Source organism: Equus asinus, chromosome X (assembly GCF_041296235.1).
Source record: "Equus asinus isolate D_3611 breed Donkey chromosome X, EquAss-T2T_v2, whole genome shotgun sequence".
In the NCBI taxonomy this organism is placed as follows: domain Eukaryota; kingdom Metazoa; phylum Chordata; class Mammalia; order Perissodactyla; family Equidae; genus Equus; species Equus asinus.
The window spans coordinates 42573578-42598603 of record NC_091820.1 but is presented as its reverse complement, the minus strand read 5'-3'; the positions used below and the strand labels follow the sequence as shown (position 1 = coordinate 42598603).

General features: G+C 39.5%; 1 protein-coding gene across 7 annotated transcripts in view; it reads right to left on the bottom strand.

The window, feature by feature from the left end:
* EFHC2 (EF-hand domain containing 2) overlaps positions 1-25026 on the bottom strand; it is a 254737-nt gene that overhangs the window by 165785 nt on the left and 63926 nt on the right. For 4 of the 7 annotated variants that reach the window (XM_070502619.1, XM_070502620.1, XM_070502618.1 and 1 more), the window contains exons 4-9: positions 16918-17141; positions 13784-14035; positions 11429-11542; positions 10899-11037; positions 5591-5794; positions 4701-4866 (exon numbers count right to left, since the gene is read on the bottom strand). In XM_070502619.1, coding sequence (XP_070358720.1) covers positions 4701-4866; positions 5591-5794; positions 10899-11037; positions 11429-11542; positions 13784-14035; positions 16918-17141 — 1099 coding nt within the window. The remainder of the gene's footprint in view (positions 1-4700; positions 4867-5590; positions 5795-10898; positions 11038-11428; positions 11543-13783; positions 14036-16917; positions 17142-25026) is intronic. The other 3 variants (XM_070502623.1, XM_070502622.1, XM_070502624.1) reach the window with 1 other exon arrangement.

The following is a 25026-nucleotide window of genomic DNA, read 5'->3' as shown; positions in this document are numbered from 1 at the left end:
CAGCCTTCTGGCTGTTCCTTGCATATCCCAAGTCAGCTCCCTGCTCAGGGCCTTTACACCAACTGTTCTTTGTGCCTAGAACATAGTTCCTCTCCACAGTAAGGTCTATCCAGATCACACTATTTAAAATTGAAACTGGGGGTGCGCCTCAGCCCCACACTCCCAGTTCCCCTTTATTCTTTTCATAGCAACTTACTACCTTCTTTATTTTCGCCATAGTATTTAACACCTTCTATATACTACAGAATGTACTTATGTCTTATCTTTATGGTTTATTGTCTGCCTCCCCAGCTAGAATGTAAGTTCTATGAGGATAGGTGTCTGTTTTGTTCACTGATGTATCCCAAGCACCTAGATCAGTGCTTGGCCCATAGCAGGTCCTCAGTAAATATTTGTTGACTAAGAAAATGAAAGGCTCACACAGGGCTACAGGCTTACTGAAAGCCTTAAAAATAACTGGAGCTATAGAGTCTTATAATTAGAAGACACAAGAAGGCTTATTTTTATTGATGGGGAAAAAAATTGAAAGAGGGAAAAATGACTGATGGAGACAGCAGATGGACAATATCTGAAACAGAGTTTAAGATTAAACCACGAATTTTTGGATGCTATATGGTTATGAAAAGCACAAGTCGGGGATAATAGCCTTCCAGGTGGAAAGTCATCTGTCTCTTCTATCCATCATTAAGAACTGGAAGGGTGAATGTTTATTCTATTTACTCACTTACTCATCCTTTCCTTCTCTTATTGGACAAAATATTTACTGAGCCCCAAGTATGTAGCCAGCACTGTTCTAACTCTGAGGGAAGCACAAAAGCCAGTCTCTGCCCTCAAGGATCATTTGGTCTAGGGGGAGATCACAATTACATCAACAAGTAATTGCCACTCACTGTGATAAGTACAGGTTCTGTGGCAAGAAAGGTGAACTCCAGAAGTCTGGCTTTCCTGGGTTCAAATCCCAGTTCAACTAAAAATTAGCTGTGTGAGCTTTGGCAAATTGTTTAGCCTCTCTGAGCCTCAATTTCCTCATGTAAAGAATGGGTACAATAATATCTATTTTATGAGGTAGTTTTGAGGATTAAATGAGATCAAGTACTGTAAAGTAGTTAGCATACTGTAACCACAAATTGCTTTTTATTATTAGTAGTAGCAGTATTAGAGGTTTGATCAGCAGAGTTTTGTGGGCACACAGAGAACAAAGTAACTAATTCAGCCTGGTGCAGTGAGAAAGATATTATTCTGCTTCTCCCAAGTCAGACTAGACAATCTGTCCAGGAGGCCACCACAGTCAATTTTTACCCAGACAATAAAGGTCTTCATTCTGTCAAAAACCTCATGTGCTTTAATTTGAAACTATTTCCTCCAATGACTCATAGTAGATCAGCATTAACCTCATACAATAATTAGCACCCAGTACATTTTTAATAGCAATATATATAATCAATATATGTCACGTACAATTGCACGTCTCAATTCACAGTTTATTTGCATTAAGGAGACTGTTCTTTGTTTGCTTTGTGAAGATCATCCTCCTTAGGTTCTCACAGTTTTAAAACCTTGGGTTATTCAAACTCATGTATAAGTCTCCAGCTGAATGTGCCAGTTTCTATGGAAACAAGGTCACTGTGTGGGAGGAGCTTGAGGAAAGTGTATTCCTGGCACACAACGAGCAGTGGACAGAAAGAAATGAAACTAGAGACATTCGTGCCTGTACCACCATCCTCCAGCCATGACAGCATGACAAGAACGTAGAACGCTGTCTACAGTCAGTGCTCTGTGGGCAAGTTGACATGGTGTAGACAGAAAGAGAGACTAAGGAACTACCCACGAGGAACTGGTTTCCCTTGGGTTCCAGAAGCAACACCCTGGATCATGTTTCATCTTGTTTACTTATAAGAAAAATTCCCTCTCCTTTTACAATAGGGACATTTTTCCTGCCTTCCTCCTTTGGGTGCCTGCCCTTAAAAACAGCAGTTAGTGAAAAGTATCCATCCAAAGTCCTGCCCTGGAACCTCACTATAAACACTGCTATGTATAAGGGAGGATGGAGTACAAGTTGGTGTCTCTCTTAAGTATCGAAATGAGTGGTTCTCAAACTCTGGTGGGCATCAGAACCCCCTGGAAGGCTGGTTAAGACACAGTAGCGGCCCCAGCCCCAGAGCTTCTGCCTCAGTGGGTCTGGGATGCAGCACAAGAATTAGCATTTCTAACAAATCTGGGTGCCACATTTTGAGTAGCATCGATCTAAAACTTAAAAATAAAACACTAAAGTCCTTAAAAATAAAGGATTATTTCTTGAAAGACAAAGGACAGCATGTCGTGGCAAAGGCAGTCTTTTAGACATTCTACACAACTCTTAATAACATATTTTCACCATTTTTACAGTTACAGCGAAACTGTGGTTCTCTCTACTTCAAAATGTTCTACAACAGCATCTGACCTTATTAAATTTTATCAAATTCGGTATGCTGCCTTTTTCTTCTCCTTCCCCTGATCTTACTACATTACTACATGTTCCCTTTATCATTCTTCTCCACAGGTTCTCCTGACCCATTATTTCCCTCACACAGGACTTCAATGTTTAGCCCGCATCCTATGCAAGCATCTGCAACATTTTCCCATCACTTTTCCCCCAACTTCTCTCTCCAGGCCCTGCACTCTCTGCAGAAGCAAAAAGTAGCCATGGGCAGTGCCCACAGTCTAGACACATGACTCAGGGGCAGATGCTTCCTCGTGTATCTTAGGACTACTTTTGAAAGTCCATCTTTTGCAATTATATTCAGCCGTGTGAGCAATCTATGGTTACTGAACTCAACCAAACCTCTCAAATTAAAACCACATTAATTGCCAAATAACATTTTGAAAAACACTTAAAACTCTGAAGCCTCTAAACCAGGAGTAGGCAAACTACAGCCTGTGGGCCAAATATGGCTGGCCAATTGTTTTTGTATGGCCTTGAGGTAAGAATGGTTTTTACATTTTTAAATGGTTGAAAAAATCAAAAGAATAATATTTTGTGATATGTAAAAATTATACGAAATTCAAATGTCATTGTCCATAAACAATGTTTTACTGAAACACAGTCACACATTTGTTTATGGACTGTGGCTGCTTTCACACTATAATGGCAGAGCTGAGTGGTTGTGACAGAGGCTGTATGGCCTGCAAAGCCGAAAATACTTACTACCTGACCCTTTAGGAAAAAATTTGGTGACCCCCTACTCTACACCATTTCCTAGGGACCATCTTGAGGAGATATATATATATGCATATATGGAAAGGTGTGTGTGTGTGTGTATATATACATATATATAGTAAGAGAGAGAGACAGAGAAAGGCAACATAGATTTGGGATAATATGACTTTAGGGGCTTCCAGATGACACATTAAAATAACCACTCAATGGTGAGGATATGGACAAAAGGAAACCCTTGTGCACTGTTGGCAGGATTGTAAATTGGTGCAGCCACCACAGACAACAGTATGGAGGTTCCTCAAAAAATCAAAAACGGGGGCCGGCCCCGTGGCTTAGTGGGTAAGTTCGGGCACTCCACTTCAGCGGCCCAGGGTTTCACCAGTTCAGATCCTGGCGCAGACATGGCACTGCTCATCAGGCCATGTTGAGGCAGCATCTCACATGCCACAACTAGAAGGACCCACAACTAAAAAATATACAGCTATGTACTGGGGGGATTTGGGGAGAAAAAGCAGGAAAAAAAGAAGATTGGCAACAGTTGTTAGCTCAGGTGCCAATCTTTAAAAAAAGAAAAGAATTAAAAACAGAACTACCATATGATCCAGCAATTTCACGTCTGAGTATTTACCCAAAGGAAAAGAAATCAGTGTCCCAAAGAGATACCTACACCCCTCTGTTCACTGCAGTACTATTTATAATGGCCAGGACATGGAAACAGCCTAAGTGTCCATTGACAGATGAATGGATAAAGAAAATGTGATTTTATACATATATAATGGAATATTACTCAGCCATAAAAAAGAAGGAAATCCTGCCATTTGCTACAACATGGATGAACCTCAAGGGCATTATGTTAAGTGAAATAAGTTATAGAAAGACAAATACTGTATGATCTCACTTACATGTGGAATCTAAAAACCCAAACTCATAGAAACAGAGATCAGATTTGTGGTTGCCAGAGGCAGGAGGTGGAGAGTGGGGGAATTAGATGAAGGTGGTCAAAAGGTATAAACTTCCAGTTATAAGATAAATAAGTTCTGGGGATGTATGCACAACATGATCACTAATAGTTATATATGTCAATTATATCTCAATAAAACTGGGAAAAATAAATTAACCACTCTAGAGGGAGGGGGGAGGATGAAAAGGGTAAAGGGACATGCATGTATGGTGAGGAATAAAAACTAGACTACCGGTGTGGACACGATGCAGTCTACACAGAACTGAAATATAATAACGTACACCTGAAATGTACACAAAGTTATAAGCCAATATGACCTCAATAAAATAATTTCTTTAAAAATCTGAAAAACAAATAAAATAACCACTCAAGAACCCGTTAATACTTGCATGTTAATCAACTACATTAAAAAGCTATAACAACATGTCCCTGGACTTGAAATTAGATGAGTTGAGTGTCATCTGTTTCATCATGAGGACTATATTTATAAACCCCGAACACATTTGGGAAAGATCAGACGAAAATAATGGTTCCCTCAAGCACCTGTCTTTTTCCATCCACTTCTTGAAGTTCTTCCGGTGAGGTGTGGGCACAAGGCCTATGCAGGAGCGCAGAGAGTCCTCTTCAGAACCAAAGCCAGTATAAGGTGGAAATTTCCTTTCTATTTTTGGAGGAGGTGGGGGCTTGCAGTCAATTGAAGTGAAGTTCTCTATAACAAAACAAAGGCAAACAAAACATCAATATTTTTTTTTTGCCCTGATTATGGCTGTTTTGAAAGGTTTGTTATGTTTTCAAAATGAACATGGAGATCTTTGTAGACTATTTTAAACTATTTCAAACAAAACACGGCAAAACCCTGTGAGGGTAGGTTTCAGTCATGTTTACAAAAACCACAGAACTCACTCAATAATCGCCATTGGTTCAAAAGAAAGAAAAAAACTGTCTATGTCAAATAAGTAAACATTTATCTTTTGTCATCACATCCCCATTTCTGAATATTTTTTGTTCTTCCCTGGTTTTTCCAATGGTAAGAAAATTCAAACTTGGGACTCTCTGCCACACATTCCATTTCACCTGTGATTTAGCCTTCTGCCTTCAGTTAACATTTCCGAACAGAACTGCCTCCTGACTATTTTCCCTTTACCTTCCCCACCCACTGTCCCCTCCCCCAATGCCCACTTTTTAAGCTCTCTCCCTTTCCTCCAACTCCAGGCCATGGCACTTCACTATCTAGTTAAAAAACAAAAACAAAACTTCTCACCAACCACTGCTCCAGGTTGTTCTCGTTACTGCCCAGGAAAAGACAGCAATTGTACTAAAATGTGATGAAGCAAAAAAACAAAAATAAAAACGAACAAAACTTTTTAAAAGCCACTGCCTACTGTCTCAGAGGGGGTGTTAAGTGGTAAATACTGTCGATTTTCTTTATTTACTTATCATCTGTGAGGAAGGAGAGATGGAGAGAGAGCTGGGGACGTATCTGCAACAGCCTAGATGCTTTAGGCATTCCTTGGTGAGGCTGTACAATCTCTGAGAAGCAAGTGTGCTCTCCAGACCAAATAACACATTGGCCCAATAGATCCAAGTCACTTGTGTTTGTCCTACTAGAAAGAGCAAACAAGATGCCAGGATCTTTCCTGAAACAAAACAAAACAAAACAAAACAACCCATTGAATCTTAATTTCTACTTCCCCAAGCTTGAGTATCCCATAGGTGTTTCCATTCATGACTGAAAGGAGTTCCACATAAGCAAAGATTTCCTTTTCCATTGTCAAAGTTTTAATAGCTGAAAGAGCACAAATTTAGTACACACTTCTATAATTGAAAATGTGTACCAATTTGTCATCCCAGGTAACCTAACTCTTGAAATTGAGGGATTTTTTTTTTTTTACTGGTTGATCAAAAGGCTACAGGTTTGAGGCTATTTCTAACTCCGATTTTAAAACATTTTCAGCTTTCACATTTCCTGAGATTTCCTAACAACCTTTGTGTAAAATTCCTCCAAGCATAACTCCCAGAAGAATATTGTTCCATCCTAACAGAAACTGCTCACAGAAGACATATTAGCAAAGAGAATGCCATCAAATATTTCTCACTGGCTCAGTGAAAGGAGGCAACCAGACTGCCAGTACAGAAGTGATTCGTGAGCCTCTCGTATTGCTATTTTTGTGGCAATTAAGGAAAAGCCTTGGAAATAAAGAGCAAAGTTCAAATCTTAGAATTAGGCAGAATTGCTGTAGACTCTATCATTGCTAACCATTACATGAAACAGACCACTGATTGGTACCTTCATTTCAAGGAAAGGACCATAGGATGGCAGAGAGAGCTGAATGTGATTATTAGAAAATTGGGGCATGATCAATTTCTTCTAACAAGGGACATATACATACAACTCCACATGCTAATCTGAGCAGTCTAACCAAAAGAGGACGCATATTGAATCGCAAAGTAATTAAGAATGCATTCCACACTTCCCCCTAAAATTACAGGTTTTATAACACAGCCTTGTTTTCTCAACTACATAATTTTTGCAACAGATTTAAGCAACAAAAGAACCAATTTAGAGCTTTCCTCCGCACCCACAGTGCCATCTAGTGTATGAAAGCCGAGAACTGTTCCACTCCATCAACGCCTGGCTTTTGTAACACCACATACATCTTTTTGGATACTCTCATTCAAGATCTCATTTCTCTAGGTAACCATACATCCACAAAGCTTTGGACTTGCACCTGAATAAGGTTCCTGTCTTTGGTTTTCTATCATCCCAGCATCCTTCATGTTTCAGGTGTTAAAAAATATTTGATGAATAAATGAAAAAGCATACATTTCTGTACAAAGCATCTTCCCAAATATCTTCTTAAACTGACCCTCTGCTGGATCCTGAGACACATCTGTCTTTCAAAGAGTCTGATTCCTCTAATACCATGTGACCTATAAAAATAGATATACTGAATGTCTAGCCACAATTATCTAGATTCCAACAAATTTACAGAGAGGTGATATATTTTTAAACAGAGTCTTAATGCTCCTTCACAGTGATTTACTATTCACCATCTCAGTTAGAAACAATGCTGGAAAAAGCCTTCAGTTACCTCCAAGTTCATCTCGTATATTCTAGTAAACTAGATATGGACTCAGGTCTGGGAAGCCTGAAGCTTATACAATTTGGGGGAAGTTCTTCAAGACAAGGAATGCCAAATTTATTAAGGCAAAATTAGACCCAGGGCCTTGGACCAAGACCCCTGCAAAGGAAGAACCTTAAAGTTTAAGTTTCATTAACTTTATTAGCTTCAAGGTAAATCCACCTATGCTTGTATCCAATACCCAGGTCAAATGATTTTGATGGGATGTTCATTTTTGGGTCAAATAATTAGTGAGTCAAATAATTTTCTAGCTCTAGCTAGAAAACCTTAGAAATCATCTAATCTTCAACCCTCTTCACTTCATAGGGGAAGAAAAAGACAAAATTGTTAGGGCCATTAAGGCCATGTGGTAAGACTAGAAGCAAATTCTACCCCTGTTGCTGCACCCTGGGATAGCTAATTTGCTCAAATGATCATTAAACTGTCATCTTGGATGTCCTGCTGCTTCTAGCACCAAGAGTTCAGAGATGGTCAGAAATGACTCTACAAATTTAAAGGTGCTTGAAGTTTTTTTCCTCATTCTTAATGTCAGTACAGTCTAATAAGTGTTCAAGAGCAATGGGAATGAAAGGTCTTATTACTAGTTTGGTTGTCCCAGCCACTAAGAATCGATGAGAAGCAAGTCCTCTTATAGACAAAGAAATAATAACCCAAGGCAGGAATTCTAGGTAAAAACCGTTTACATTCAAATCCCTGTCCCTTCAGTGAAAAAACCACCTGCTGGAGCCCCTGGAACCTTTTCGAACCTTCATGCTACAGGAAAGTCCAACAGGCCTCCATCTGCCAGTCCATGTTCAGCCACATGAAATAATGAGGTAGTGACATGCTACAGCCCAGCAGGCAAGCCGAGACCAGCGAGACTGGTCTAGTGGGGCAGTCACACGGGACTGTTTTGTGGAAGAAGTCTATGGAATCATCTTCGGCTTAGAATGCATGAAAGAATCTTATCTAAAATTAGGAGTCAGATTGGGTTTTACACGGGGGTGCAAATACCTCTTGGAATTCTGTCAAGCCCTCTGCTTCTATATAAATAGAAAGCTTATTCATGCACCTTTCTTGGGACTGTGGCCAACTCCTTCTCTTAGTCTGTCTGATTTTTTCTCCCCTAAAATATATTGGGGTATCATTAGGTAAGAGAAGGTGCTAAAGCACCAAGGCTGCATACTGCATTAGAAATTTCCCCTGGCTTCCTCCTAGGGACGTCCCTAGCTGTGTTGTTGGCACTTGTCAGCTCCTTCCTGTGGAGCTGCAGAGTGGAAACACGAGGTATGCTACTGACCACAAATACTGACAAGGAAGGAAACGTGACCACAGTTATTGACAGGACTTTGTCCTGATTTGGGCTTTAAGGATATCAAAATATAATGTAGAAAATTTGGTCAGTCATGATGTTTTAGAACCAGATGAATTATAAACAAAATTAAAATATCAGAAGTAACTGTATCTAAGTAACATTAAGTATATTAATTTAACCTAACCAAAGAGTCAGGAAAAGCAAATGTGAAGATTATCAGAGAATACTGATTCACTCCCCCCACATCATGGCTATAATTTCTAGTCATTAGTTACATTAAGTACACTGTTGTTACTCAAGAGATGTTGTGTAATAATACTGTCTGTTAAATGGGATATTCTAACATATATTACGAGAAACATAAAAATCAGCATGACTATAAAATGCATCATAATTTTGCATTTGCATAATTTTCTGTTTAAATGCATAACAATCATGTTATATTAGCTTTAAAGGCACAAACTACTCTTTTTGTTGAGATAATATAGTAAGTCTATAGAGTAAACAAAAGAAGTGAGCAGAAAGAAATTAAGCACTGGGGCTCAACCAAAAGGGACCATGGGGCATTTGAAGCTGATACGTTGGCCGAGGATGGCTAGATTTGGAGTACACCAGTGAATTCACTCTGCCTCTGAAAGTACCCTGCAAACCCAGTGAGAATCTCTCCAGCACTACGTTCATGTTTCTAAATGAAACCTTTATACAACATCAAGCAGACAGACAAACATCCACCACATGTTGAACTTCACGTTTAAGGGATCACAAGATGCTCTGGAATCTTCACCACATCCCTTATATTAAGGTAATCTTTAAGTAGGACACAAGTAAATGTTTTCAGTGTCTCATATTTTATATACAGTTTTTTCAAATTTTCAAGTCTACACTGAAGACTCGTTGATTCTAAACAGGCATCTACATTTATTAAAGACAAAATTCTCCTCCCAACGATCTAAGGACCACCAGTAGCTTCTCTACAGCAGCCACCACATGCACATTCCGGCCGCCTCTTATTCTCAGCCCCTAAAACAAATATGCCCAACTGTGTCCACTAAAGAGAACCCATTCGGGAAAATAAAATAAGAAGAGGCCAACAATTTGGCCCATAGGGCTCACACATTTTGACTCACCTGGCATGCAGATGCAGTGGAACAAATTCCCTTAATGAAGCAAAGAGTGAAATTGAAAGTCTTTTTTTTTATTCCAACCTTTTGTGTGCTCTGCGTGCCTTCTCTCACAATATAGAGATTCCCAGGAGGCCAGGAATACTGCACAATGGGAAGACTAAGACACAAAAGGTGGGCCTCATCTCATTCTAGAGACAAAGCACCTTACCTTTTAGGCAACTGTGGTTGCTATGGCTCCCATCTCATCCCCAGGGAAAGTGTGCTCAAATGAATACCCCATGGTTCAGAGAGGAGTATAGGAGTTAGCAGCCCCCACCCCAGCTCTAAACCCCAATCTGGGAGCTTGGCAACTCCCACCACCCCACTTAGCCTAGCACCAGCAGGTACCTGGAGCCTGGGGTAGAGAGCCCAGGAAAGGGGCAGAGCTGGCTGGCAGGTTTTACAAATGAGGGGTTTGTCAGGTTTCACATCAGATCCTTGCCTGCTTCTGTGCCTCTCATAACACCCTGTAACATGCTGTAGGTCTCTGCTCCCCTTCCAACCTAGAAATTCCTTACTTAACTCTGTAGCTCCTAAGTCTACCGCAATGACCCGCACCTAGTAGGTGCTTACTAAATCACTGGTTTTCATTCTGAACAGAACTAACCTGATCTGAATGGAATTGATATCTAAGAAGGTAGAAGCTGGAAACCTGGCTGGGCCTCACCAGGAAAGGAACAGCAAACTAGCACAAGAGAATTCCCCAGAAAACTCAAATAAGTAGTATATTCGTTGTGGTAAGCAAGAATTCAGTGAAAAGAAAAGCATTTAGATTTCCATTTCAATTGCTTGGCCAAAACATTTACCCATATTGTAGTGAGGCGGAGGGCAAGAAGGGAAAATGGAAGCCTCTGGCATCAGGCAGACAAGTTCAAATCTTGGCTCACCCTTTACTCACTGCACAACCTTCGATAAATTAGCCCCATTTAAGCCCCAGTTTCTTCATCTCTAAAATGGGGATAATGAGCCTACCCTTCTAGAATTGTTAGGAATAAATAAGACAACAAATGCGTGGCAGGGAGCAAATGCTGATATAGCTATTATAAGCTTAGCATCTGAAACTCAAAAGTAAAATCTCAACTAGGGAACAAAGATTCTAAGTTTTAAATATTATTTTCTCATTAACATACATATCACTTACCAATTCCATATTCAGTCTTATAATAAGACTTTGTAAATTCATCACAGTCGCAAAGGAGCACTTTTCTTCCCCACACATTGATGGTGGTTCCTATGGACAGGTCACTATCTTTGTAAAACTCTTGGTGTACTTTTCCTAGCTAATAAAAACAAAGGAACACAACATTGGCACCACAGACCCTCCAAAGACCTAAGCACCCCTTCCCAAAGGAAAAAATAAATTAAAAAAAAATCACAATTATATCATTTATAGCCAAATTTTTTAAATCAAATCAAAAGATGACCAGTCAATATTAACATTTTAAAACATTCTTCTAGCAATGTAGTCTACCAAATAGCAATGCAATGCATATATTTATATATGCACTGAAGCATGTTTATTATTGATAAACAGCAGTGCAATGCATACATTTATATATTCATCGATTTCATTCACAATCAATCTCAAAAGAGAACAATATGTACTTACTCCACATTTCAGGTTCCAAGGAAGTCATATTGGGAACAGTAACAAAACATAAGATTCCTCACCTTGTATTTATCCAACAGGTAGCCGTCCACTCGGTTCTCTACCAAGCCACCATATACATTGAGAACTATTCGATCTGTTATCTCGCCTGGTTGATAGACTCCAGGTGGGCCATACTGGAAGACAAAATCAAAACAAGATGTAGTGGATGGTCTCTAAACACAGAGATGGTCCTGTTGAGGGGCTCAAGTGGGAAATATGCATTGTACGGTTCTTCTCAGCCATCCAGAGAAAGACAAGACACATATTCCATCCGCCTCTCCCTACGCTTGCTCACTCCCTGCAGGCTGGTCTACACTCCACCCATCCTTCCAGGCCCTGATGAAGGTCACTCTTTCCCCCTGACCCCTCCCATCCTACTGGCCTGTCCCCAGTCCAAACCTCCACAGCACCTACTGCAGGGTTAAACCACTTTTTGTGGTTCTCTAATTGCTTCATCAGCAGTCATCTTTTCTCTTCACTCAACTACAAAACGCCCTGAGGAGGATACTATGCCTTGCCTTCTTTTCTTTACTTGGCTTAGCACCCTGCCATGAAAGGTCTGCGTTTGCACTTGCTGGCTGAGAGAGGCAGTGTGATGAGGTCGCAAGAGCAATAGAGTGCAGTCAGCCTCTAACAGAAACTGTGGCCTGGAGCAAGTGAGGGCACTCCTCAGTTCCACACGCACTGGAGGTGGCCCAAGCAGTCGCGTGAGCTGCAGGAAATATCTTAAGCAACTTACATAAATTGATAGTCATCAGTTTATCACATACAGAGGAGAACTCTGAATCATCCCCGATACATGTGACATAAAATGTAAGTTCAGATGTGTGAATTTACGATGTGCGGGATATAAGTAAGCCAAGTAACAGAAAAACAGTACATTTGGATGCAAACTCTCTTTGCCACGTACTAGCTGCAGGACTTGGGGACAGATATTTATGTTCTCTGAACCTCAGTTTCACCATCTAACTGCAACAAGGGCACTTATTCCTTGCTTTCTTAAAGGATGTTGTGAGTATCAAGGGAATACCCACCACTCTTCTCTCTCTCCCCCAGGAGAATGTAAGCTCCATGAACAGGACGTAATCCATTTTCTCTCACACTGTAACCCTAGAGCTGGCACACAGCTGACACTCAATAAATAGTTGTTGAATGAATGAATAAATGAAGCAATTGATGTCAGGGCACACTGCAAATGTCAGGTGTGTCATTATTATTTTATATTTAGCCTATCTTTCAAGCCGTTCTAAAAGCAGGTTTCCCTGGTACCTCCTGGTCACTTGCTGCGCTTACCCCAGAGCTCCCTCTGGGACAACTCCTGCCCCCACCCTCAAGCAACACAGCAGAGTTTCTGGCAGCGGGCTCAGAGAATCTGGAAGGGCCTCCTGTGACAACCAAATTAACCAGCAGTTGTTCACATCAGAAATGAGTGTTACAGTAACCTCTTCAGCAGCACTAAGAATTAAGTTAAAAAATACTTTATCCAAATAAGAAATAAAACATAACACAACCATGAAAAAGCCTTTATGTTTTTATGAGTCCTTATAGGTGTTGATAGGTCCTTAGACAGTGTTTTTTACTATATTATTTCATTCAATCTTTAGTTACTTCAGGAGGGCGGCCTTGTTAACCGCATTTTAGAGACGGGGAAATACACTCAGAGAGGTTAAGTGATTTGCCCAAGGTCACACAGCTATTAAGAGGCAGACCTACAATTCTAACCCGGGTCTTCCGTCTTTGTGCCGTTTCTGTTGTACCCAAGTTATGGCCATAAATGGCAATAAATATGTGTAGAAATTAGTCTGACAACTCTTTTTTAATAATAAATAAAATGCAAAATCTGTCATTGCCGCTAGCCACTGGCTGGCTGGTCACCAGTGGCTACTTTCAGAAGAATCACTCTTGTATGTATGCTTGTATGTGTGTGTATGCACGTATGCACGTGTTCATGCATGCATGTGTGTGTGCGTGCGTGCGTGCGTGTGTGTGTGTGTGTGTATGCAGAACCCAGACCAATACCATGGGATCTCCTCACTAGGCTACAGAGGCCAGTGCCCTGTGCCCCATCCAAGGCCATGAGCAATTCTTTTACTAGAGAGTCATTTACCTTCATAAGACTCAATGATGAATAGCTACCTTCTCTTGCATTTGACTTTTTTCCTTTACTTGCCTTAAGCCAAGAACATTCCAACACCAGTTTGTCATATCCTCTGTATGACTTTCATAGATGTATATTAATATAGGGCACAAAATGAAAGTTTTTTTACCAACTTGTACTAATATATGGTAACTGTCATCACATAGTCATAGCAAGATGTTCCAGATCTTCCAGCCCACAAGCATACGTGGAAAGTGATTCTGCATCCACCGCTCACCTTTGGTAGCTTTCCCCTCTGGAGGAAAAACGGCATAGCATTCCAACCTGAGTTGTGTGGCAACACTTCTTTGATTTCAATAGTATCATCAGACAGAAAGTAATGCAAGATGAGCTCTCTACGGTCCCCGAACAACGAGGTTGAGTCATCCCACAGGCAGAAAAAACGCAAAACCTTCCTATCATAGTTGAGGAACTGTTTCAGGGTGTCAAAGGACTCATAGGGACGTAAGGGCTTCACGAAGTCTAGCTTCTGAAAATGAAGAAAAGGTCAATAATAGTTGTGGTTTTTGCAAAATCACTTCTGAGATGCAAGCAATCAAACAACATAAAGATATCTTTTCCATAGACTATTCTGTGATATTTTTTAAAATTTCAACTGACTAATGACACACACACATACACACATCTAACCAGTTTTAACCTTACATATACAGACAATAAATATTAGGAAGCTTTTCCTATTAAACATTATTTTAATACACTAAAATGCACTTCTGTAATGTTTTTGAAAACTGACCTTTCTCAAAGACTTAAAATTCTTGTTTAAAAACAGACAAAACTAATGTATGGTGACAGAAATTAAAATAGTAATTGCCTCTGGGTAGGGGATTAACAGGAAAGGGGGACAAGGGAAATTTCCGCAGTGATGGAAATATTCCATATCTTGATTTTCATGTTGGCTACTAAATTATATACATTTTTCAAAACTTGTGGATCTATACACTTAAGATTTGTACATCTGAGTCTATGTTAATTATATCTCAACCAAAAAAAATTTTGTCTTTTCACTGAAAATCCATATCTGCATATCCTTCTTACTCATCCAAAGATTTTTGTGAAGGTAGAAGAGAAAAAATATAGTCACGGTTTTATTTTGCTCAAAAGCTTTAGATATCAAGGATCTGAAAGGCCATGGAAACAGGAGCAGAGCAAACACAGACCTTTCCAGTCAGCACAGAACCACTGCCTGGACTCTGTCCCCCGCCCCAGGAACCTCTAGCTCTGCAGTCTTCTTTGTGCAACTCTTCTCTATTTGCATGTTCTCAGCCCTGTCTTGGAACAAAACTGCCCCCATTCTATCTGATGTAGCCAAACAGGATTGTTATATAAAGAAGCGCTCATTGGCAAGGGAGATGTAGGCCCACATTGGGTTATGTAATCTTATTTGTAAATTCTCAAAATTTTGTATCTGTCCAGGGCAGTCTGGGTGCAGACTTAACCCAAGACACGGGGGAGACGTCATGGCCTTCCAGAAGCTCTTCAGCTTTATCCTTGGGATTTAAATAAAATTATGGGACTTCTACTTTTACCAATTGAAAAATATTTCTTTGGCATTATAAAGCCTCTAAGAAATGCATTATTGATTATATACCATTGAGGCTCCTTTCAGCTTAAGGTAAATTGTTTAATTTTAATGCTACATTTCAAGGCAGCAAACACTGGAAAAGTAAATGCATTAAAAGGCAATATAAAAGCCTCTTATTAAACTCCTAATTTTCCACAGATTTCTATATTTATTGAAGAGCTTTCTCCCTGAGGGAATAAATGCTAAAATAATTCTCCCAATCTGAAAGGAAATTATTTAAAACATTTCTTGGCTATTCTTGGTATTTATTCTCAATTCCTGGCACAAGAAATTTTTTTCTTTATAAACCTATGGCATGGTGCTCTATATATTTCATATAATGCATCATCATTCACAATCACTATCATATAACACCAGCTGTTAGTGAATGAGTGCAGTCATATACAAAGGGGGGTAATTTGTATGGATCCATTTCTTTTAGGCTCTCTCTGCTGTTCTAAAGACTTTGTATGTATCTAGACTCTTTCACCTAGGACATTTGGAAAAAAATCAAAATGAACCCAAATCATAAATCTCCTTGCACGCCAATACACACAGGTACAGGAATTTCACCTTAGATATTCCAGAATCAACAATATATATTTCTCAGGAGGGTTGTATGCCTACAATATTAAAGAATAATTCTGTTGGGGCTAGGAGGCAGGAATAGATGAGTAATCTTACATGCAGCTTTTAACAAGATATCAAAGCCAAATCAAAGGAGAATTTTATTCTAAATTTTATGTTATCTTCCTGCAAGGAAATGAAGAACAAGTTTTAGAAACAATAAAAATGAGACTAATCTAATCTATATGGATAGAAATGAGAACAGTGGTTATCCCTAGGTGGGGAAAGGGATTGACTAGAAAAAGGCATGAGGGAGCTTTCCAGGGTTATGGAATTATTCTATATCTTGATTTGGGTGTGGATTATAGGGGTATACGCATGTGTTAAGGCTCATCCAACTGTTCGCTTAATTTCTGTGTATTTTACTGTGTGAAATCACCCTTTAATAAAAACAGAAAAAGGAAACAAAGGACAATAATGAAAACCAAGGGAAGAAGCAAGAGATTTGAATTCAAGTCCCGTATGTGACCTTCCTCATGACACTTGCCCTTGTGAGTATTCACATTCTTCTGTAAAACATAAAATTTTGGCCAAAGGATAATTTTAAAAAAACTTTTAAAAGACAACAATAATGCTACTAACATTGATTCTTTGCTCCCTACACTAACTGAGGTCAGACTTTGAACACAAGCATCCTTTCATACCGGGGGGTACGTCGGAATCATAACCCTCCTCACTCCTCCAGAACATCTCTGCATCTGATGCCACCATAAGGGGAGTTGGAAGCCCAAGGAAGAAGAGAAAAGGTATACCCAAGGCTTGGTTCTGTAAATCAGTAGTACAGCAGCCAAGATTTCCCCAGAGTTAGGCAACTAAAATGGGAAAAGACAAGCCAAGGTGAGTGTGAGCCCCGCTATTACACTGTCAGTGATCACAAAGCCAATCATGGGCTCTTAGAAGTTGTCCCATGCAAGCAGCTCACTGAAGACTTTTACAGCCTGGAAGGGAGACTCTCCATGCAGAGAAATGAGGGTGGCAGAGTGAGTGAGACTTTTCTGCACTGAGACCAACACCCAGCCTTCCCTATAGCCCAAAGGAGAACAGGACAACTCCAGTGACTATGGCCCCAAAAGTTCTTTCACATCTGCATCAGGAGCACTAACTCTGCGAAGGGATTCTCATTCTGAAGACAAGGACTTACAGATGTATCAACTTCTTACCTCTCTCTGCATCTTCAAGTAAGGATCTTCTGGACACTGTCCTGGGGCGTTTAATTTGACTCCCATATTCTTCAAAACGATTTTTGTGAATGTATCACAATCATAAATCTTGAATTTCCAGCCATAAAAGACAATGTCTATGTTGATATTGAAATGATACACAGTATAAAACTGATCTTCATCAGGAGGTGGGAGAGGAATGTGATGACGCCGGATAAAAGTTCCTATGGTATGAAATAAAATACAGCTGTTTCATCGTGCAGCTAACAAGGAAGAGGTCACAGCACATCTTTGCAACAACCCCGAATGCTTTTCCACAACAGTGAAGTGGGCAAAGGGCTGGTTCTTGCAGGCAGCATTAGTATGTTCAAACTCTGAGGGTGCCAGAGGGAGCTGAGACTTCTGAGATGCAGAGTTGTTTGACCAGCCTTGCATGTTAGTTACCTAAGTGGTACTAGGGAAGTACTTTAATAAACCATAAAGACTAGGGTGGGATGGAAGGAGGAGGTAGGTATAAACAGAGTGGCCTAATGTGCCAGACACCGCCATCATATCTTTTCCCAGAACAAACTTGATCACGTCCACCCACTAGCACTCGATGTGAGCACACTAAACAAGGCACTAAGACCTCAAAGTAGAGTGCTCACAAAAATGTATACTCTTGGTTCAAAAAACTAAGCTAATAAGCTTTAATATGGTAGGTGTCAATACCACGATTTACAGCTTCTAAAGGTATGAATGACTTTATGCTGTTCTGAAGCTTCACAGAATCTTCTTTCCTCTACCAACCTCTTCTCCCTCCTACTTTCTCTATAGCCTCTGTCAACTCCACCCAACTACCCCCACAAACTGAGGATTATCAGAGGCTTCATAGTTTTAGCCAGTGCTCTGGGACAAAGGTCCTGAATCTCATCTCCTCTTTTACTTCGCCCTATGATGCCCATTCACTTCTCCTTTTGAGAATACGGACCCAGGGTCCCCAAGTATACACAAAATGGTGATTAGCCACTGGAGGTAAAAGGGTTCCCTTCCTAGATGAGTGTACCAACTATACCACACCACACCAGCCAACTTATCTAAACACTGCTGAAACCTATTGTCAAGAATTGTTTAGGGTTTGTGATTTTACCCTACTTTCAAGCTAACAAATTAGCCTGCCACAGTTTCATGGATGCTGGTAGAAGACACAAGCTGCTTTGATTAGAGATAAAGGGCAGTTTATTACTCACAGCAATAACAGTAGCCAGAACATCAGCATTTTTTGCACCAGTTTCCTGAGCCTCAATTCCTACAGGATGATACAATAAGGTCCAGGTAGCCCCCGCACACACAGTGGGTACTTACAGGAGAGGAACCCTGAGCTTAGGGAACCCGAATCTTTTATAATGGGCAATAAGCATTCATGCCTTTTGTCTCAGAGGGAGACATTATCTTTATTAGACTGGACAATAAGCATGCCTGCCCCTTGTTCCCAAAGGAGACAACATCTCTATCTTCCAAGGCTATGAGCAAACCTGCGCTTTGCTCCAGAGGGAGAGACTATCTTTGTCTTCCAAAGCTGTTTGCTATATAAATATCCTTGAAGAGAGAGTCTAGAACAAAGAGCAGTCAGTGCCTCTGCTTGCAAGATCTACAGAAATGCAAGATACCAGTCGAGAATTATCTCTCGACATCTGTGACTGACTTAGGCCTGAGAATCTGCTCCACGAATAAAGAGAAAAGGAGAAAAGGCAAGCAGAGCCAAGTGAGGGTCTAATGGTTCAAGAAAAACTGGCTTGCGGGACCTTTATATGGAAGTATTTAGTATAAAGATGTCAAGCAATCTTCTTCATATTTTATATAGCATTGAGAATGTCGCCTTGTCTTAAAGTCTAGAAATACTTAGAAATTATTCATTCTATTCATTAAGGAACATTTAATGAATATCTTCATGTGCCAGGAACTGTGTTGAGCTCTGTTCCATTATTCTACTAATCATCTTTTCACTCTGTTGAAAGGAAATTAACTAAAATTATTTTCATCTTCTTTTCTTTGTAGCAATTTTTAATTACTTGGTACATTAAATTAAAAATGATAAAACTATAAAATTAGAACTGGCCTAGAATATTTTTAAATGTACTACATAAAAGATGATATAATTTTACTGCAAAAAATTATACTTCAATTAGCCTTTAATTCATGCCACTGAAAACAGTATGCAAATTATTTAATCATTCAAGATTAGACATTTAGAACAAATTGCATACTTAAACATCTATAAAAGCATGAGCATTTCAGGTATTTTCAGAAACCATTATATATCTCTTTAAAAGTACTTATATTGTGACAGTTTTTAAAATATATAAGATTTATTCAACAGCCAGGAGCTTCTTTAGAAATTCCATCTATCTTGCATTTGTACTTCAGTATAAAAATTCCAGTAAGCAAGTCAGCGCTGATTTCTGTTCAGTAAGACTTCGAATAGGAATCCTATATTTTTCCAGGTGGGAAGAACTGACTGACCCACTGAGTTTTTAAATAATAATAATAATCACAATCATCGTTATAGCCCTAGGATATGCTTTCATATACATTTTCTCATTTAATCTTCAATAATCCCATGAGGCAGCTAACGCATAAAATATAAATATTCAGTTTATGGATGAGAAAACTAAAGCTCAGAGTGGTTAATTGATGTGCCCAAGGTCACACCCTAACAAATGGCAGAAAAGATCTTGAACCTGGGTTTTCAAGCTCTAAGTAAATACCATTACTTTCCACAGTTTGCACTACTAAGGTATATCTCACGGTACTGCAGACACAAATTACTTAAGCGAAGGAGAGTAAGGAGTGTTATGGCAACACAGAATAGAAATGGGGAGAAGGGCTGCCAGCATCATGAAAAGGAGAGAGAGAGATGATAGAGCTGCTCTTCCAAAAGAACAACTTCCCTCTTCTCTAAAGGCAAATTTCTAGAGACGGCCCACTTGCCAGTTGCAGCAATCCCCCCTCGAGGGCCAGCACCACTGTATTACCTACCACCCTCCCTTAGGAGCCTGCATACCCTACACCCTCAAACTCTTCCTTATCTTAGCTCCCACACTTCTCTCACTAAGTGGTACTCAGGAAAGGCCCTGGGGTTTTCTTAGAGGTAACAAAAAAAATGATTCCCAACCATCCATGGGTTGGAAACAGAAGGCAGATCTAACACCAAACAAGAAAATATTAATATCAAGAAATCCAAAGTCCCAATTCCATGTTAATCAGAAAACTAATGTGGGCTATTTGAAATGTATGGTAGCACACGACAGCTTTCAATAGTATATTCGTGGGATCTCTCAACTGTGTCCTTTGGGGATTGAAATTTCTATTTATTGGTAATTGTGTGTTTATAGTCTTCCATGATAAATGCAGAAACTCCACCAGCAGGAATTTGTTGTGGAATATCAAAGAAATGGGCAGGATGCTATGTCTTTGGAACCCGAGATCATTAAGGTACGTAAATAAAAATAATGCTACAAAATGGAAAAACAACAAAAGCACCATATCTACCTTTTAAATTTTTACATGTTTATTGTCCTAACTGCCTCGTAAAGACAATTTGGGCAAATGTCCATCATCACTGCTTGCCTTTAAGCTCTTCCTTATCTTCATATTCTACGTCTCTCTTCCTTTTTAAAGGCCCTGCTATCTGATTGTACTCTGCAAGCTTTAACTTTCTAACATTTCCCTGTGGTTTAGATCAAAATGATGATATATCCATGTATGTTTAATGCTTTTTCATTTCATTCCGTTGGGACTGGCTTTAGATCTTTGTTCAAACCACTAAATTTAGTTTTTAGGAATTCACCTTTCAGAATTAAGACTTCAACCTCCTTTCTGTATCTTGATTTTAAGTACGTTTACTTCATTTTAGTAACGTTTAGACCTAGAGTACATCCAAGTCTAGAGGTAGGTACTTCTTAGGTAAATGAATATACAACTGGAATTGCCACTTGTCACCATGTTTACTAAGTTTGTATCCTAAAAATACTAAGACCCTTCACTGTCATCAGACGAGAAATAGTATCTTTCTTTCCCCCCTTTTGTGTTCACTATTATCCCTTCACTAAAGTGACTATTCCATTTTTATTTTTATAAAATGTCACTTTTAGAGTTTTTGTTTCATAACTTTTTTATATAGATAGCCTGACCTCTGTCTTGTAGCAAACGAATTAAAAATTCCACATCTCTGATCATCATAACAACAATCGCATGCATCTCCCCCTGGCCTTTGAATGAGCCCCAAACGATAGCATGTCAGGTGCTCTAATGTCCTCGTGCATTACTGCCTTCTTGCCTAGTTCTTCTTACACATTCTATGATCTGCTCCCAAATACCTCCCACTCCTCACCCCCCCACTACCCCACCTCTGTATCTCATGCTGTTCCTTTTGACTAATGTGTCTTCCTCTTCCATCTTTATCTGGAGAAGCTTTTGAGGCACTACTCAAATGCCTTCTTCTCTAGTGGCTATTGGCTTTTCCTCCTCTGATCCCCAAAAGTACCTGGTACCACTTATGATCCCGGCATTGTGTTATGAACATTGTCCATCATTTTTCCTTTCCCTTTTTCCTCCCTGCCTTCCTTCCTTCCTTCAACAAATATTTATTGAGCAGCCACATGGACCAAGCACCTATCTTCATGGACCAGTGACTTACCTCCACTCTTAAATTCTACTCTGCCCTATTCAATGACAACTGCCCCCCACAAAGGTCCACCCTTTGGGGTTGCCAAATTTAGCAAATTGAAATATAGGATGCCTAGTTAAATTTGAATTCCAGATAAACAATGAATAATTTTTAGTATAAGTACGTCCCATGAACTATTTGGGTCATAGTTATACTAAAAACTTCATTACTTATCTTAAATTCGAATTTAACTGGGCATTTTGTATTTTAACTGGCAATCATACTACCACCACTCCTCTACTTTATGGGGCACAGTACTTAGATATAGTATATGCCCAATATGAATGAATGACATATAAATGACCTCTATTTCGTGATTACATTTGCTTGCTTAAGGTAGATTATCTTAGAATATAAAAAATATACATAAAAAATACTACCTGTTGAGGGGCCAAAACAAATCACTAGGGGAGATCAGTGTTCCTAATGAAGGATGCACTAAGAACCAAGTGGAAGCCAGTTCTTGACCCCAGGACTACAGAATCAGAAATTGTTTAAAAAAAAAAAACTTTCAAGGATCCTAAAATCATGGAGTATGTATCCTAGGGGAAGAGACAGATAATAAACAGATAAGCAAACAAATACACAATTTTTCAAAAGAAAAGAAATTCTTTGAGGGGGCCAGGAAATTCTGATGATCACTCTCAATTGAGAACAACTGGTATAGACCTTATAGAAAATCATGGCATGTTTCTAACTGTCATCCTTTCTTTAGCATAGATTAGTCTGGCTTGGTAGTATTTAACAAACAATTATTCTGTTCGACAATTGAAGGTAAAACTACTGGGATTAACCTCTGACATTCTTGGCTTGGTGTAACGTTATTTTAACTACATTCCCACAGAACAGTAACCAATTCTATAAATATAACACATCTAACCAAAAAGAGAGTGATGTTCTGGCAAGAAATGAAAGCAAGCCTTGAAGTACGACAGTGACTTGACTTATAGCACACATATATCTCTCTGCCAACAAGGATTTGTGAACTTTAAAAATACGTTGTTATGATTAGAAGCTGTATGTAACTAAATGCCTATTTTGGCATCAAGCTTTGGGATGCCTCTTTTGTTTCTGGCTTATTCCAAACTCTCACTTCTCTAAAAATAAGTTACATGATAGGAGAGGCAACTAAAAGGGAGGCTAATTCATCCAGGTGCGCTAATTTCTGAATGGGCAGCTCCAGGAAACAAACAGGTGCATCTGACCTTCCAGTTCATCTGGAAAATATCAAAACCCTGCGGAAGTGACAGGAACAGCATCAGTGCGCAGCACCTAAATGTAACCCCCAGCCCCTTCCCAGGGCCCACAGGTACATGAAAAGTAGTCCCAAGCCACTCAAGACACAACTGAAAGAGACACCTACCCTGTCCCACCAAGATCTGAGCCACTGGCTCGTTAAGTTTGTTTTCTTTTTCCCAATCATTTAGTTTAGGAAAGCTTGAAGAAGGCATTTAATGATTTTCCAAAGTATCCTCTGTTCAAACACACCTTCCTTAACAAGAATCATCATATTAAATACTTCAAGAGACACTGGTTTCTTGCTAAACAAAGCTTGATGATAGAGTGGTTATTCGTGTTTGTCTTCCACAGGACTTGCTATAGCCCACAGCTATTTCCACTCTGCTCACAAATTCAGTCTCATTACAGATTGTGATTATCGTGTATTCTGGCCATATCACGTGAGCTGTGTGTTCGCTCAGGGAAATGTCCTGATCAGAGTGAGCCAATCAGAAATTCTGAAATTTTCAAGAGATTTTTTTTTAAAATTGTCTTTTACTCAGGTTTTTTTCCCCAAGTCTTTATGAATAACGTTCACTCCTACCTACATAAAAATTATTTTCAAGTAAATCATTATGACTTTCTTCAATTTGCCTCTGGAATCTGTCTATGTGAGATTTGAAACCAAGAGGCTGAGAGAATTGAAAAGTCTTAATGTAAGCCTTTCCAAGATCCTCATAGCTGCTGCGTTTCATTTTTCTTCTTGGATAGTTTAATAAAACTAAGATTCACTGGAGAGGGGCCAGTGAGCTACAGGAATATCAGCTTTCACTTAAAAAGTAATAATAATAAGGACAATGCAAATCACTAATGCAGGTTTGGGGTGTCCTATGACCTCCAGTCCACCATTTGTGTAAATTTGGTGTCCTGTGGGGAAAGTAAAAAAAATAAGCAAAGTTTAGTTAGGGAATATCAGAGTAAAGCACTTAACTGAAAACTTATAAGAAACTATTTCTTGCTAAAGTAATACTGTCACTTATCTAAACAAACACATTTAGGTAAAACAGATGTTCATAGAAATTAAAAGTTGTAAATTTTCTTTCTCTTCTGAAGTAACTGTCCAAACATTTTCTCATCCATTCTTGTCAATCTTTAAAAACTGCCTTATATGTTTAAAATGATCCTAAAGAGTCTAAAGATCTCTTGTCCCTTTACAAAATAAAATGTCACACTTCCAACCTTAAAAATCTGTGAAAACCTTTTTCAAAATATCAAGGCATTTCTATATTTCCTGAAAGATTTACCATTAAGCCATAAGTCCTCCAAACAAAAAGACCATGGAGTGGATAGTGTGTCAGAGCACAAAGAATAATGAGGATAGCTCATATTGTGTCTTCATACCAATCCTTACCTTCTCCCTCCACTAGTAAAACCAAGTACAGACACTAAATCGAATTTTCTTCCTCTTTCTACCACCTCAACAACGGCTGTCTTCCAACATGGTATAATAAGCCTGATTCTGTTCATGATCTTGGCAGCCATGATTCCCAATCCACATCTCTAGTCTTGACTTTTTTCCTGAAAACACACCCCAAGGTTCCACCTGCCTGGTGAGTATCACCATACAGATGTCCCAACCCACCTTCAAAGGCCTCATGACCCAAACAAACATACTCCAGTTCCAACCGCAATGCTGCTGCTCCCTGCTCCGTGTTCTTGGATTTTAATAAGGTATCACCATCCTCTCAACCACAGAGTGAGCTCTGAGACAACCGGTTAAGATTCAGATGGAGCAAATTACCTCTCTAAGCCGGTTTCCTTTTCTATAAAAGCTGACGATGACCTACTTTAGATGACTGTTGGGGGATTAAATGAGATAATGATAAAGTAGGCACCTGATCATTAGATATTCCCCTTCCTCACTCTCTATATTTAATCGCTGGTCAAGGCCTATCAACTCTGCCAACCAAATGCCTCTAAAATCTTCCTACCATCATTGTCCTGGTTTGGACACTCAGCATTCCCAGCCTGAACGATTGCAAGCTCTTGGATGGTCACCTTGCTCCCTTTACTCTCCAATCTGCCTGCCTATAAGCTCCATCAGATAGGAGTATAACGTGTCTTATTCATTTTGTCTATTTTCCCAAAACCCAGCACAATGCCTGGCACAGAGTCAGCATTCA